Source organism: Sceloporus occidentalis, unplaced genomic scaffold, assembly GCF_023333645.1.
Source record: "Sceloporus occidentalis isolate IW3139 unplaced genomic scaffold, rSceOcc1.0.p SCAF_5, whole genome shotgun sequence".
NCBI lineage: Eukaryota > Metazoa > Chordata > Lepidosauria > Squamata > Phrynosomatidae > Sceloporus > Sceloporus occidentalis.
The window spans coordinates 3,158,367-3,171,032 of NW_028316985.1; the positions used below are offsets into that span (position 1 = coordinate 3,158,367).

The 12,666-nt window shown below is 44.0% G+C and overlaps 1 protein-coding gene across 2 annotated transcripts; it reads left to right on the forward strand.

Annotated features, from left to right (window-relative positions):
• The first annotated feature begins 2,227 nt into the window (after positions 1-2,227).
• SMKR1 (small lysine rich protein 1) lies at positions 2,228-10,897 on the forward strand. Of its 2 annotated transcripts, none has more exons than XM_089527393.1 (3): positions 2,228-2,367; positions 3,969-4,073; positions 6,804-10,897. In XM_089527393.1, exons 2-3 carry the CDS (start codon positions 4,071-4,073, stop codon positions 7,011-7,013), a joined length of 213 nt encoding a protein of 70 aa, XP_089383519.1. In that variant the 5' UTR covers positions 2,228-2,367; positions 3,969-4,070; the 3' UTR covers positions 7,014-10,897. The 2 variants fall into 2 exon arrangements, with proteins under 2 accessions (XP_089383519.1, XP_089383520.1); XM_089527394.1 differs by lacking the exon at positions 2,228-2,367 and adding an exon at positions 2,368-2,416.
• Positions 10,898-12,666: the final 1,769 nt, after the last annotated feature.

Here is a 12,666-nt window from a genome sequence, read left to right on the forward strand (position 1 = left end):
GGCATGTATAAATTAATTCAGGGGAGCTATATGATGTAGTGAATGTGGCAATAAATTCAAGAGCAACTACTAGCATTAATGCGCCTTCTTCGGTGGGGAAAATGTGGCAATTTATGGTTTCTGGCTCCCCTTTCTTCAGTTTCCCGCTTGCTGTGATGAGTTTAAAAGAATGCTGCATGGTAAGATGTAGGCTGGCCAAGCATAAGGCAATGAATCCACATATAGCTCCATAATAAGAGCTAAGGAATGACTGTTTAATATCAGTGGAAAATTAAAGATATATCTCTCCCACTATCCTCCTAGTCCAATTCCTGAGGTTTCCAGAGCTGGAAATGCACCAAAAGAGTTACTTGTGTCTTAGAGAAAGCAGCAGAGATGACAGACTTAAAGAGTCTTTCAGTGACCTGAGGTCGCTTCATGTCTTATCCACTCAGGTCTATATGTGTCTTCAAATTGCCTGTAGACTTATGGGGACCCCATGAATTTTGTAGGGTTTTCTTAGGCAAGGAAGACTCAAACATGGTTTTGCCAGTTCTTTTCTCTGCAATATAGCCTACAGTGCCTGGTATTCCTTGGTAGTCTCCCGTGCAAGGACTAACCAAGCCTGGCCCTGCTTAGCTTCCAAGATCAGATGGGGCCTAGTGCCTTTAGAGTATTTTTAGGCAATGTGTGTGTCTTCATGTCACCTGTTGCCTTATGGCCACCCCATTAATTTCCTAGGGTTTTCTTAGGTGAGGAATCCTCAGAGGTGGTTTTGCCAGTTCCTTCCTCTGAAATAGAGCCTCCAGCCCCTGGTATTCCTGGGTGGTCTCCCGTTCAAGGACTAACCAGGGCTGACCCTGCTTAGCTTCCAAGATCAGATAGGATCTAGCGCCTTGAAGGTCTTTAGGGCACTAAGTGCAGGCTGTGTGTGTTATGTTGTTGAATGGTGCAAACTATTTCATTTCATTTATTTGAACTTAATGTATTTTGCAGCAACTGCAGTAAGCTGAGAAAAAAGGGGGAAAGACAGAGGAAGGGAGAGAAACAGGACATTTTAAAAGCATCTGAAAACACAGTATCAGAGATTAATCGAGATGGTTGGAGGGTATGGCTGCTGTACATTTAATGGTTGCATAAAGGGAATTTTGACAGGTGTTGCATATTATGCAACCAGGTAACAAGCACATCTAATGAAATGTCCTCTTCTCATGCATTACAACCACAGGAGCCCTTTCTGGTTTTGACTCTAGCAACCCTACCGTGTCTCTTTTCAGGGTGTCTCTTTTTTATGGGTTCAAGGCTAGTTAATGCAACAGAAAGATATCTTTTTAACCATTGCTGAGTGCTCCCAAGAATAGATTTTTGGAAAATATGCGTTGCTGCCATGCTGCAGAATTAATGCAGTTTGATACCACTTTAACTGCCATGGCTCCATCCTAAGGAATCCTGAGATTAGTTTCTTGTGGCACCAGAGCTCTCTGATAGAGAAGGCTATATGCCTCACAAAACTACAAATCCCAGAATTCCATAGCAGTCAGCTATGGCGGTTGAAGTGGTGCCAAACTGTATTAATTCTGCAGTGCAGATGCAGCCATTGTTTCTCTTCAAGCACCCTTCCAATTAATCACTAAAGTAGCTTGCTTTTAACATATTATGATATATGGTGGGATATCTATTATTATATATTAATGTTGCTCTTGGGCAGTATCTCAACAATTAAAACGGCTATAATACAGAAAATGTCATTTTTAAGACCCTCTGAAGAAATCTTCCCAAGAAAACACTGATAGGTTTGTCTTAGGGCCACCATAAATTGGAAATGACTGAAAGGCACACCACAGCAACAGAAATAACAATAGGTTAATTGAGGGATTGGTTCTGGTTAAAGTTTCTGTGACTTCCTTGGGAGAACAGTGGTGCCTCAGAGTGTCAGCACCACTAGCTTCAGTAAATTAGAGAGGAAAAAATGTTTTAAAAGTATTAAATATTCCCTCCTTCAGATTTTTTTGGACTTCAACTCCCAGAATTCCTGCCTGTTGGCCAAGGTGGCTAGGGCTTCTGGGAGATGAAGTCCAAAAAATCTGGAGGAGCAAAGAGAGAAAGATTTGACGTAACGGCGCATGCGCAATTTCGTTCCCGCCATTTATTTTTTTACTACGCCCGATACCAGTCTTTTATCTTCCCTCACAGAAGCCACCGCTTGCGCATGCGCGGTAGGCTCAGTTATGGCGGAGCGCTCTGGTTGCTACTCTACGCAGACTGGCCCCTCCCTTCACCATAGTAACGAAAGTAGACAGAAGGACGTGAGCTCCGCCTCTCTGGCGGCAAGAGGCCACGCCCGCTCAACCGGCGTCTGCGCGCTTAAAAAGAAGAGAGGGGCTGCTGGTGAGTCCCGCCTGGAGGGGGCGACACGCGTCTAGGACACGCGTCGCACGTGAGAATGGAACGATGCGTGTCAATTTGTTGTGGTTTTTTGGGGGGGGAAATCTTAATTTGGGGATATTAAGAGGAACAAAACAAGACTGTAACGCCTTGGGTGCGTCTGCACTGCAGGAATAATGTGGTTTGACACCACTTTTAAGTGGAAACCCTGGGATTTGTAGTTTTTACAAGGCCACTTCGGCCTTATTTGCCCAAGATGGCTGCCCTGCCTCACTACAAACCCCAGGATTCTGTTTTTTAATACAATTTTAGCCTCTTTTAAATTCCAAAAAGCAAAGTATTTTGCCACCCCATTGGATTTAATGGGACTTGAGCATCCACAGATTTTGGGGTCCAGGGAGGTCCTGGAACCAAACCCCAGTCAATACCAAGGGCTCATTGTAGTAGTAGTAGTAGTAGTAGTAGTAGTAATAATAACAACCCATTGTATATAATGGGGATTGATCATCCATAAATTTTGGTATCCTGGAACCAACCCCATTGGATACCAAGGGGCCAGTAGTAATAGTAGTAGTAGTAGTAGTAGTAGTAATATCCCAGTGTATATCCTGGGACTTGAGCATCCACAGAGTCTGGTACCACAGGGACCCTGGAACCAAACCCCAGCAAATAGTAAGGGCCCACTGGAAATGTAAAATAGCAGAACTTGAATTTCAGGCCTTCAGGGTTTGAGGAGGTGAAAAAAGGGAAGGGAAGGGTTGTGGAAGAGGTTTGAAGGGAGGTGCGGAGGAGAAAAGAAGGGATGAGGAGGAAGGAGTATGAGGAGGAGGTGAAGAAGAAGGAAGAGATAGAAGGGATGGAGATCTAGGGTCAAAAGAAAGGATGGAGAAGGAAATGGAAAGAATAGGAAGAATAAGAAAGGCTAATGGAGGATTGAAAAAGAAAGAGTAAAGTGAATGAAGAAAGAGGGAAGAAAGGAGTGGGGGAGGTTGCAATGGGGGTGTGGATGTTTTATGAAGCGGTGTATTTTGATTTATTTAGATGTGATTTATGTGTAGAAGCATTAAAACATTATTGTTACTAATTAGGAAATATTAGTTAATATGGTTCTATGTCAGTTGATCTTAGTAGATGGTTTTTAGGTTGGAAACATGTTTAGTACTGGGGTCGGTTTCTGTTTGTAATATTTGTATTTGCATGTTTGTTTGTTTGTTTTTAATTAATGAGATTTATTTCTTATTCAGGAGCAACCGCATTAGCTCGCCTTGAAACACATTGCTGCTGGATGGCTCCTATATTCTTGCAAAATCTTTGTGAGAATCAGTGGATAGCCCTTGTTGGGTTCCCTTGGGCTGTAATGGTCTCATTGGGCTCTTCTTGTTGGGTGTCTTCGTCATTTCCGACTTATGGCAACCCTAAGGTATAAAGTTTCTTCATAGAGGGATTTGCCATTTCCATCCTCTGAGGCTGAGAGAATGTGACTTGCCCAGGATCACCCAGTGGATTTACATGGCTGAGCTTGGATTCGAACCCTGGTCTCCAGAGCCAGAGCCCAGCACCCAATCCACTGCACCACTCTTAACCGCTTTTGTAATTCATTGCAGGCGTTGTGTTTGGAGTCTTTTGAAAAGCGGAAGAAGTTCACCTGTCTTGCTGCAGGACTAGATGCAATGGCCACCAGTTCGGTTCAGTAAAAGGACAACACTATGGTAATGTCTAGAGCCACCATTTTGTGTGTGTTAGAGAGGAGATGCTGTTATTTGCCGCTGATGGAGAGGAGAGCTAGGCTGATGCCCCATTGCAGAAATTAAGCAGATTGACGCTAGTTTTTACTGCCATGGATCGATGCTATGGAATTCTGGGATGTGCAGTTTTGTGATATTTGAGGATTTTAAACAGAGGCTGGCTAGCCATCTGTGGGGGTTGCTTTGATGTGTGTTCCTGCATGACAGAATGGGGTTGGACTGGATGGCCCTTGGCATCTCTTCCACCTCTATGAGTTTATGATTCTATGATTTAGACTTCCCTGTCAGAGAGCTCTGGTGCCACAACAAACTACAAATCCCAGAATTCCATAGGATGGAGCCATGGAAGTTAAAGCAGTGTCAAACTGCTTTATTTCTGTAGTGGGGCAGCAGCCCTAGAGATTGTTGGCTGAGCTTTTCCAGATCTTCTTCCCAGTCTGTCTTCGCTGGTTTAGAACAGTGTTTGTTACGCTTCCAATCCCTTCGTAGCTTTCTCAGTCCATTCCCAGTTCATTGACACTGGTGGCAATGGAGGCAGTTCTGCTGGGTTTTGGGTGCATCCAAGAAGGATCCATGTGACCTGAGCTTGAATCCTGTTTGTTAGCCACAACCAGAGTAAACTCATTGGGTCAACTGTTGCGTGTTGAGTCAACATGTAGATAAAATTTGTTGAGTCAGTGGGTCTGCTCTAGTTGACAAGGAACCACTGACATGGTTTGCAAGACATGAGCGGGGCAGTTGATGACCGGCGCTCTTGGAGGTCCCTCATTTGTAGGGTTGGTCAACTGGATGGCTGATAGCAACAAAAACACTAGTTGGGATTAACAAGAAGATTCAGGCCATCTCCGTCATGATGTTCCAACTGCTTCTCAGTGGGATCAGAATGATTCCTGCATTTATTAAGTTATAAAAATATTTAAATACTGCCCTCTGTCTAAAGACCTCAGGACAACATACAATAAAACCAACCTAATTTAAAACAGTGTAAGCAGTTAAGAAGATTTCAAAAGGCTAAAAACCTATCAGACAGTTTAAGAAGCTAAAAAGACGAATCAAAATATGGCTTGCTTGAGATGCTGTTCACAGGTTGCTGGGAAGTGTGAAAGTATCTCGAACACAGATATGCTGCTGGATTGGATTGGGCCGTTGAGGAGCCAGTGGTTCAGGAGGTGCCACAGCTGTGAATTCTTCTGTTGTACCACAGCCAATGCCAAGGACCACAGTGACTGGAAGTGATACCTGGTGCAACTGGAAGGCACCTTGCATCCGTTTTATGTGGATTTTCCTACTGTTTTGGAGAATGCAAATCAAGCCTGAACTCTGCCTGGAAGCCAAGATGTCTAAGCTGAGACAGTTATACTTTGGCCATATCATGACAAGACATGACTCACTAGAAAATACAGTAGTGCTTGGTAAGGTAGGAGGCAATAGGAAAAGAGGAACACCCCAATACAAGTGGATAGACTCAGTGAAAGAAGCCTTGGCCGTCCTGTATTTGCAAGACCTGAGCAGGGCGGCTGATAACAGTGTCACTTGGGGTTCACTTATTCAGAGATTTGCTGGAAACAGGCCTTGGAGATTGTGCTGGATTTTTATTTGTGGTGTGTTTTTTTTTTTTTTTTTACTTTTTAAATTGATTTTAAATTTATAATGCAGTTGGATCTCTGTCTCCATGGGGGATCCGTTCTGGAACCACACACACAGATACCAAAATCCATGCATGCTCAAGTCCCAGTTTTCTTAATGGCGGTGTGTGGCACACCCTGATAGTTCAGCCGTGTGCACATGCCTCCATTAAGAAAGTGGGGGCTTGCCATCCACAGATGGTTAAATCCATGGATGGTAAGTCCACAGATATGGAGGGTGGACTATAGTTTATTTGCTTTTAAACATTTCTATCCTGTGAATCTTTAACTGCATGTTTTAGAGTCATAGTCATGTTAGTCTGGAAAACCATTATGCAAAGGGATCTTGTAGTACTTTTGAGACTAAATGAGTGAAAGATGTTGTAGCATGAATTTTTGTAGACTTGGTGTACTTCCTCAGATGCATGGAGCAAACTGGGCATAAGTGTTCATAGACTTGATCTACTTCTTGAGATGCATTGAGGGAACTGGCCTAAGCTTTAGTAGACTTGATCGTCTTCCTCAGATTAATGGACGGAACTGGGCATAAACTTTCATAGACTTGGTCTGTTTCCTTGGATGCATGGAGAGAACTGGGCATAAGCTTTTGTAGACTTGGACTAATTCCTCACATCCATGGAGTGAACAAGACATGCTTTCAGAGACTTGGACATTTTCCTCAGATGCATGGAGTGAACTGGACATAAGCTTATGCAGACTTGGTCATTTTTCTCAAAATCTGTGCCTCTTTCACTCCATGTGAATTTATGCCTCATTCACTCTTTTGTAGACTTGGTCTCCTTCTTGGGAACCAATGCAACCCATGCACCCGATGAAGGAGACCAAGTCTACAAAAGCTTATGCTACAACTTCTTTTGCACAGTTAGTCTCAAAGGTACTAGAAGAACCCTTTGTATGCTTGTATTAACTGTTGTAATCCGCCATGAGTCCAAAATGGGAAATAAATTAGAATAAATACTGCAGCAGCTACCATAATAACAGTGCTATGCTAGTAGCTTGTCAGATCCCAGGCTTAGTTAACTTTCATTTCCCCCCCTTTTCCTTGCAGGGAGGCGGAGGGAAAGGGAAGGGCAAGGGCAAACGGAAGGGCAAAGGCAAAGGCAAGAAATCTAAGAAGGCCGCGGGCGAGGTGGACATCTTGAGCCCAGCCGCCATGCTCAACCTCTACTACATCGCCCACAACGCAGCTGCCTGCCTGGAGTTCCGCGGCTTCCCCTGGCCGGGTTCTCCGAAAAAGAAAGGGAAGAAACGGAAGTAGTGAGCCAACCATGGAAAGAGACTGAGGCCAGAGTCTCGTGGGGGAGAGACTGAGAGCCCCTCTTTGAGAGCGGAGAAGAGGAAGGCTTTTACAGGAACTGGGGCCAGAAACAAACAAAACCTCAGATTTTTCACTTTGCCAAAATCTCTGTGGGCAAAAAGATGAAGGGGCTTCTGCTTCCAATGGCATTAAAGAAGTAAAGGTTGCGTTGAGAGAGAGGCCACCTTTGACTCTGCAGTGTGTAACTTGTCCTTGCTCCCAGAAGTAACCCTGAGAAGTGCTCTCTCCCCATTTCTGACTATGTTAAGGGTGGAAATTAGGATCCTTTATATGAATTGGGGGGACGGCTTTGAGAAAATGGACTTTCAATGGAGGGACTTGCAATGCTGGAGATATCCCTCCCCTCTGGAGCCACACCTTCTTTTTTTTACAAGCCCCTAGTTTTTCCTACTGAACCCACACAAAGCCAATGCCCAACCTAGGCTGCATCTGCACTGCAGAATTAATCAGTCTGACACCCCTTTAACTGACATGGCTTAATACTATGGAATTCTGGGATTTGTAATTTTCTGAGATATTTAGCCTTCCCTGTCAGAGAACTCTGGTGCCACAAGAAACTGCAAATCGTAGGATTCCATAGGATGGAGCCATGGCAGTTGAAGCAGGGGTCAAACTGTTTGGCAGCAGCGCTGGTTTCTTTTTTGCATAAAAAAAAGAACACCCCCAAAAGTTCAATTACATTTCTGGCAGTGATAACTGAAGAAGACACAACACTTGCGTGTGGCTAGAAAAATGGGCTCCTGCCATAACTGCCCATCCCTGGCTTGGGCCAAACTTCCAGGTGCAGCTCAGGGCCTTGAGAGAACCCATCCTTATGCAAGGGCAGTGTGCTATGGGCTGACAAAGGCAGTTTAGAGCTCACCCACCGTCCAAGGAACGACACAGAAGTTATGGATGGGTACCTTAGTGTGTCCCAGTGTCTGTTGTGACATCCTAGGACACTCTGGGGCAGAACTTGGTAAAGGTCCTCTTTTTTTGGACTTGGTGGTAGTTCAAAAAGGAACTTTTCTAATCTCTGTTCTGGGGTTTGGTGCCATTTCATCTGGGGAGACCTCTAGTTGAATCCAGAATCGCAACAGTCACCAGTATTTTGTCCTCAGCTAAGCTATGTGGGTACAGATCTGGCGTCATCCGTGTGCCTAAAAATCCCAAATGTATCTGAAGTGACAGACAAGATGACCCAAGACTCACTCAACAGAAGAAAATGCTTAAAATGCCCATTCACCCTTCAAATACATGAATATGTGAGATCAAAGATTAGATGCTGGAAGGTGAATTTAAATCTAAGTGAATACAGGGACCATGGTATGAAAACAATTTCCTAGGGTGGCATGGCAAACAGGGCGCTCCAGAAGGTAGAGGCAGATGTCTTTGGTGAACACTCTGATAGCTTTCAAAAATACCATAAATAAAAACAAACACGGTTGGTCCTTCTGCCTCCACAAAAAAAAAAAAAAAAAACAAGCTTCATTTATATACCGCTTCATACCACCTAAGCAGTGTCTAAGCAGTTTACAAATGCAAGCTAATTTGCCCCCAACAATCTGGGTACTCATTTTAGCGACCTCCTCAGAAGAATGCCAGCCTGAGTCAAGCTTGAGCCCTTTTGCTAGTCTTGAACTCACAACCTTGTGGTTTTGAGTGAGTGGCTGCAGTACAGACATTTAACCACTGCGCCACCAGTGCAAAGAGATGGACCACAGCAAGAAAGCATTGGAGTCCTCTCTGAGCTGCACAGGGGAAGAATTATACCCTGTGGGCTTCAACAGAGACAGGGAAAAGGAGTTGTGCCAACCAGGAGATCTGGTAATGCCCAGAGATGCTTTCCAGTATACTCATCCCTCCACATTTGCGGCTTTGGTTATTCATGGGTTTTATTAATCTGTTCTGTCTAGGAATATCTAGGTCCCTCCAGTGCAACTCTATAGTCAACTTTAACCAAAACTCATACAGAAGGATCTAGAGATTCGTAGAGAAACCACTTCACTGGACATTTGTAGCTCCTTCCACTCAATTCTGTGGTCAATGTCTGGCAGATGTTGACCACAGAGTTGCACTGGAGAACCTAGAGATTCCTAGAGTTCTCTCAGGTAAAAAGATAGTGTTTTTGTTATTTGTGGTTTTCCCACATTCATGTGGATCCTGTGCCCCTAATGCCAGTGAATGTGGAAGGACAAGTGTACTCCCAGAGGCTCATCCCAAGTCCTGCCAAAACAGAGGCATTGCCTCCTTTGGTACAACATACAAGTACGTCTGTGTTGATCCACTTTCGGGAGTCAGTTTCTAGGGCAGCCACTCTCCTCCATCTGTGGCATGCTGATAAAAACCTATGATGAAGGGAAATTAGGGAATTGGAGGGTGATAGAGCGCACACAGGCCTCTTTCAACAAGGGACATATATCTGAAAGTGCAGTGTATGTTTCCTCTGGCTGGGTATGTGTTGCAATGGCTGTTTTGCACATATCCAGTTTTATTTTTTTAAGCAGATCTGCCCAAAGCTTGGGGGGGATGACTTTTGGGACTATAACTCCCAGATTCTGCCCCCAAAAAGTCATGTCTGGATCATGCCTTCCCACCTTTTCAGACCATTTCTCATCATCTGAATTGGCTGCATAATGTGTCCATTACACAGCTTCAAGGGAGTTAAGAATGCCTTTGTTGTCAGCTGACTGAGGATAAAACTAATCATCTACTGGAAGCCAAGTATATTTAATATGTTTTTCACTTTGGAGGGGGCAGTAATGGTGCTATACGACATTCTGAACCAAGGAGACTGGTTTGTGAAGGAGCCGTCGTATCTCTGTCTTCTCCCAACTTGTCCTCCAAGAGTATTGGACTACAACTCTCATAATCCCCCAGCTAACATAGTTTATGAAGAGTTGAAGATCTACACATCTGGAGTACAGAAGAGAAGGGAAGGCTGTGGCAACTACTTCAGGCCATGCAGTTCGTAACTTCCAAATTTAACTTTTCCCTTTAAGCAGCTAGCCAACAGATAAGCAAACTTTTAACATACAGAACTTTTCCCATAGGTTCCTTATAAACACCCTGATAGTAGGAAAGACCATTCGCCTGTTGCCTATAATCTATTTTGCAATTAAATATCTGTGTTTCATTCAGAGCTTGGAGAAGTTATTCTTGACTGTGGTCCCAGAATCCCCAATGGCCATGCTGGCTGATGCGTTTTGGGAGTTGCAGTAAAAAAATGTATTTCCCCCAAGTCCTGGTTCCATTGAAACCAGTGGAAATTATCTATGATGGTTCAGAACTTGTGCATTTTCTGTGCTCTCCCTCATTTTCCTTTTTGGTCCCAGTGTCTACCTTCAAGGAGGCGCACAACTAAGGATGTCTTCAGGGCAATGTGGAACGATTTCTTATGCATCATGAATCATCCACAAAATGTTCTGAAGATATTCTATACTGGTATTCTGTATTACCAACCATATGTAGTCCTCTTTCCTTCATCAGCATCGCCTTTGCTGTTGTCTGGAAGATGGCTTGAGTAGAAAGGGAAGGGCTGGCCTTAAAAATCTGTTCAGAAAACAAAACTGCAGATACCACAGTAGAGAAGATGCAGAAAGTAAGGTGATTGAGACACAATAAAGTAGACAAAGGGACTCCTTGATTTCTGGATATATTCTGCAATAGCGGTGGGAACTATAAGGCCCTCTAGATGTTGGTGTACAATTCCCTGCATGCATTGCCAGTGTCAATGCTGGGATTTGCAGTCCAACCATCTCCATTGAGCTGCATGATTCCCTCCTCTGGGTGACAGGCTTCTCAGGCCGATGGAGGCACCTGATGGGTCAAGCACATAGAATCATAGAATCATAGAATCGTAGAGTTGGAAGAGACCACTAGGGCCATCCAGTCCAACCCCCTGCCATGCAGGAAATCCAAATCAAAGCATCCCTGACAGATGGCCATCCAGCCTCTGTTTAAAGACCTCCAAGGAAGGAGACTCTATCACCTTCCGAGGAAGTGCATTCCACTGTCGAACAGCCCTTACTGTCAGGAAGTTCCTCCTAATGTTCAGGTGGAATCTCTTTTCCTGTAGCTTGCATCCATTGTTCCGGGTCCTGTTCTCTGGAGCAGCAGAAAACAAGCTTGCTCCCTCCTCAATATGACATCCTTTCAAATATTTAAACAGGGCTATCATATCACCTCTTAACCTTCTTTTCTCCAGGCTGCAGCACTTAAAGTGGTGTCAAACTGTATTATGTAGATGATGATTCCCAACCTTTGGTCCTCCAGATGTTTTGGACCTCAGGTCCCAGAATTCAACAGTTGGTCTGGGGCTTCTGAAAACAGAAGTCCAAAACACTTAGAGTACCAAAGTCTAGGAATTGTTATGTAGATGCACCCCAAGTTTCAGAACTCTTATCCCCTCCAAACAGGTTCAGCACCTGGGATAGTCCCTATAGTTTGGATTAAAACTCAAGCGTGGGTTCATCGACTGATCCACGGGGGAACCACCAGCCACCGGCTCATTTGGGGATGCATAAAAGTTTTGTTTTCCTTTTTGTTCTGAGAGATTAAACCACAGTCTGAGGATCCCCTTTCTAAGCACTTCTGCACATAGGAAGGTTTCCCTTTTGGTGCTATCAGCTGTTAGCAGACAATGGTGTGCCCTGTCTTTCTGCTCTAAGATTAGAATTTCCTATTAAGTTGCAAAAATGTGTTTGTTCATTTATTGCTCCTGCTTGGACTTCCTCCTTGTAGCAATCTATGCCTGGGACACTAACAGTTAATTATTCCCCATCCAGTACCTAACTTGAGTAGCAGCTAATGCTTGGACAGTGGTTTTAAACAGCTACAACCTGTTCTTTGAACAATAAAAAGCACACTGCAAAGTCACATTATTACCACTCCTTTTGTTTCTGTTTCCACTGTGGTTGATGTTATTTTCTTCAATTTAATTAAATTACTGGTATACTGGACTTAACTCATGTGCTCCTGGACATTAACAGAAATGGTTATATCAGAGGCAGAAATATTTGGTTCACAGCATGAGAAACAGTAAATTAACAAATGAATAGCTCTTAACTATTGAACTGTAGCATCTCTTCATAGGCCCAGATATGGCCCTGTGGGAGATGTAAGCTGCTGTCATGGGTAAAAGGAAACCAGGTTGAAAAGAAACTCAGTTGTTCCTGGCCATTACCATTATCTTGTAGAGTGCATGCTAGCTTCTCCATAAGTGCTATTTCCCCAAAGTCTTTTATACCAGGGTTCAATCCAGACATGCTCCACATTTTCCAGTTCTGAGCTATTAACACATTCTTGCAGTAATATCAAAACTACAATGACATTCTAACCACTGAGGTGGAAGTTTGTGTTCAATGAATGATGGGCCACCCTGTCTTAGCAACTCTTGCTCAGAGGTAAGCCAGGTTCAAGAGACTGTCTTTCCAGGGGTGCTCTTGACCACAGTCACCTCCAAATCCCACCTTTTCCACAAACCTTGGGCATAACCCTTGCTGAGAACTCAGTTAAGCCCTTCCAGGTGCTTTGGGTCCAGTTCTCTCCTCTTCCCAGTTGTGGCCCTGGGCTTCTCTCCTGACTCCCAAGAACAGACTCAAATTAATTACAA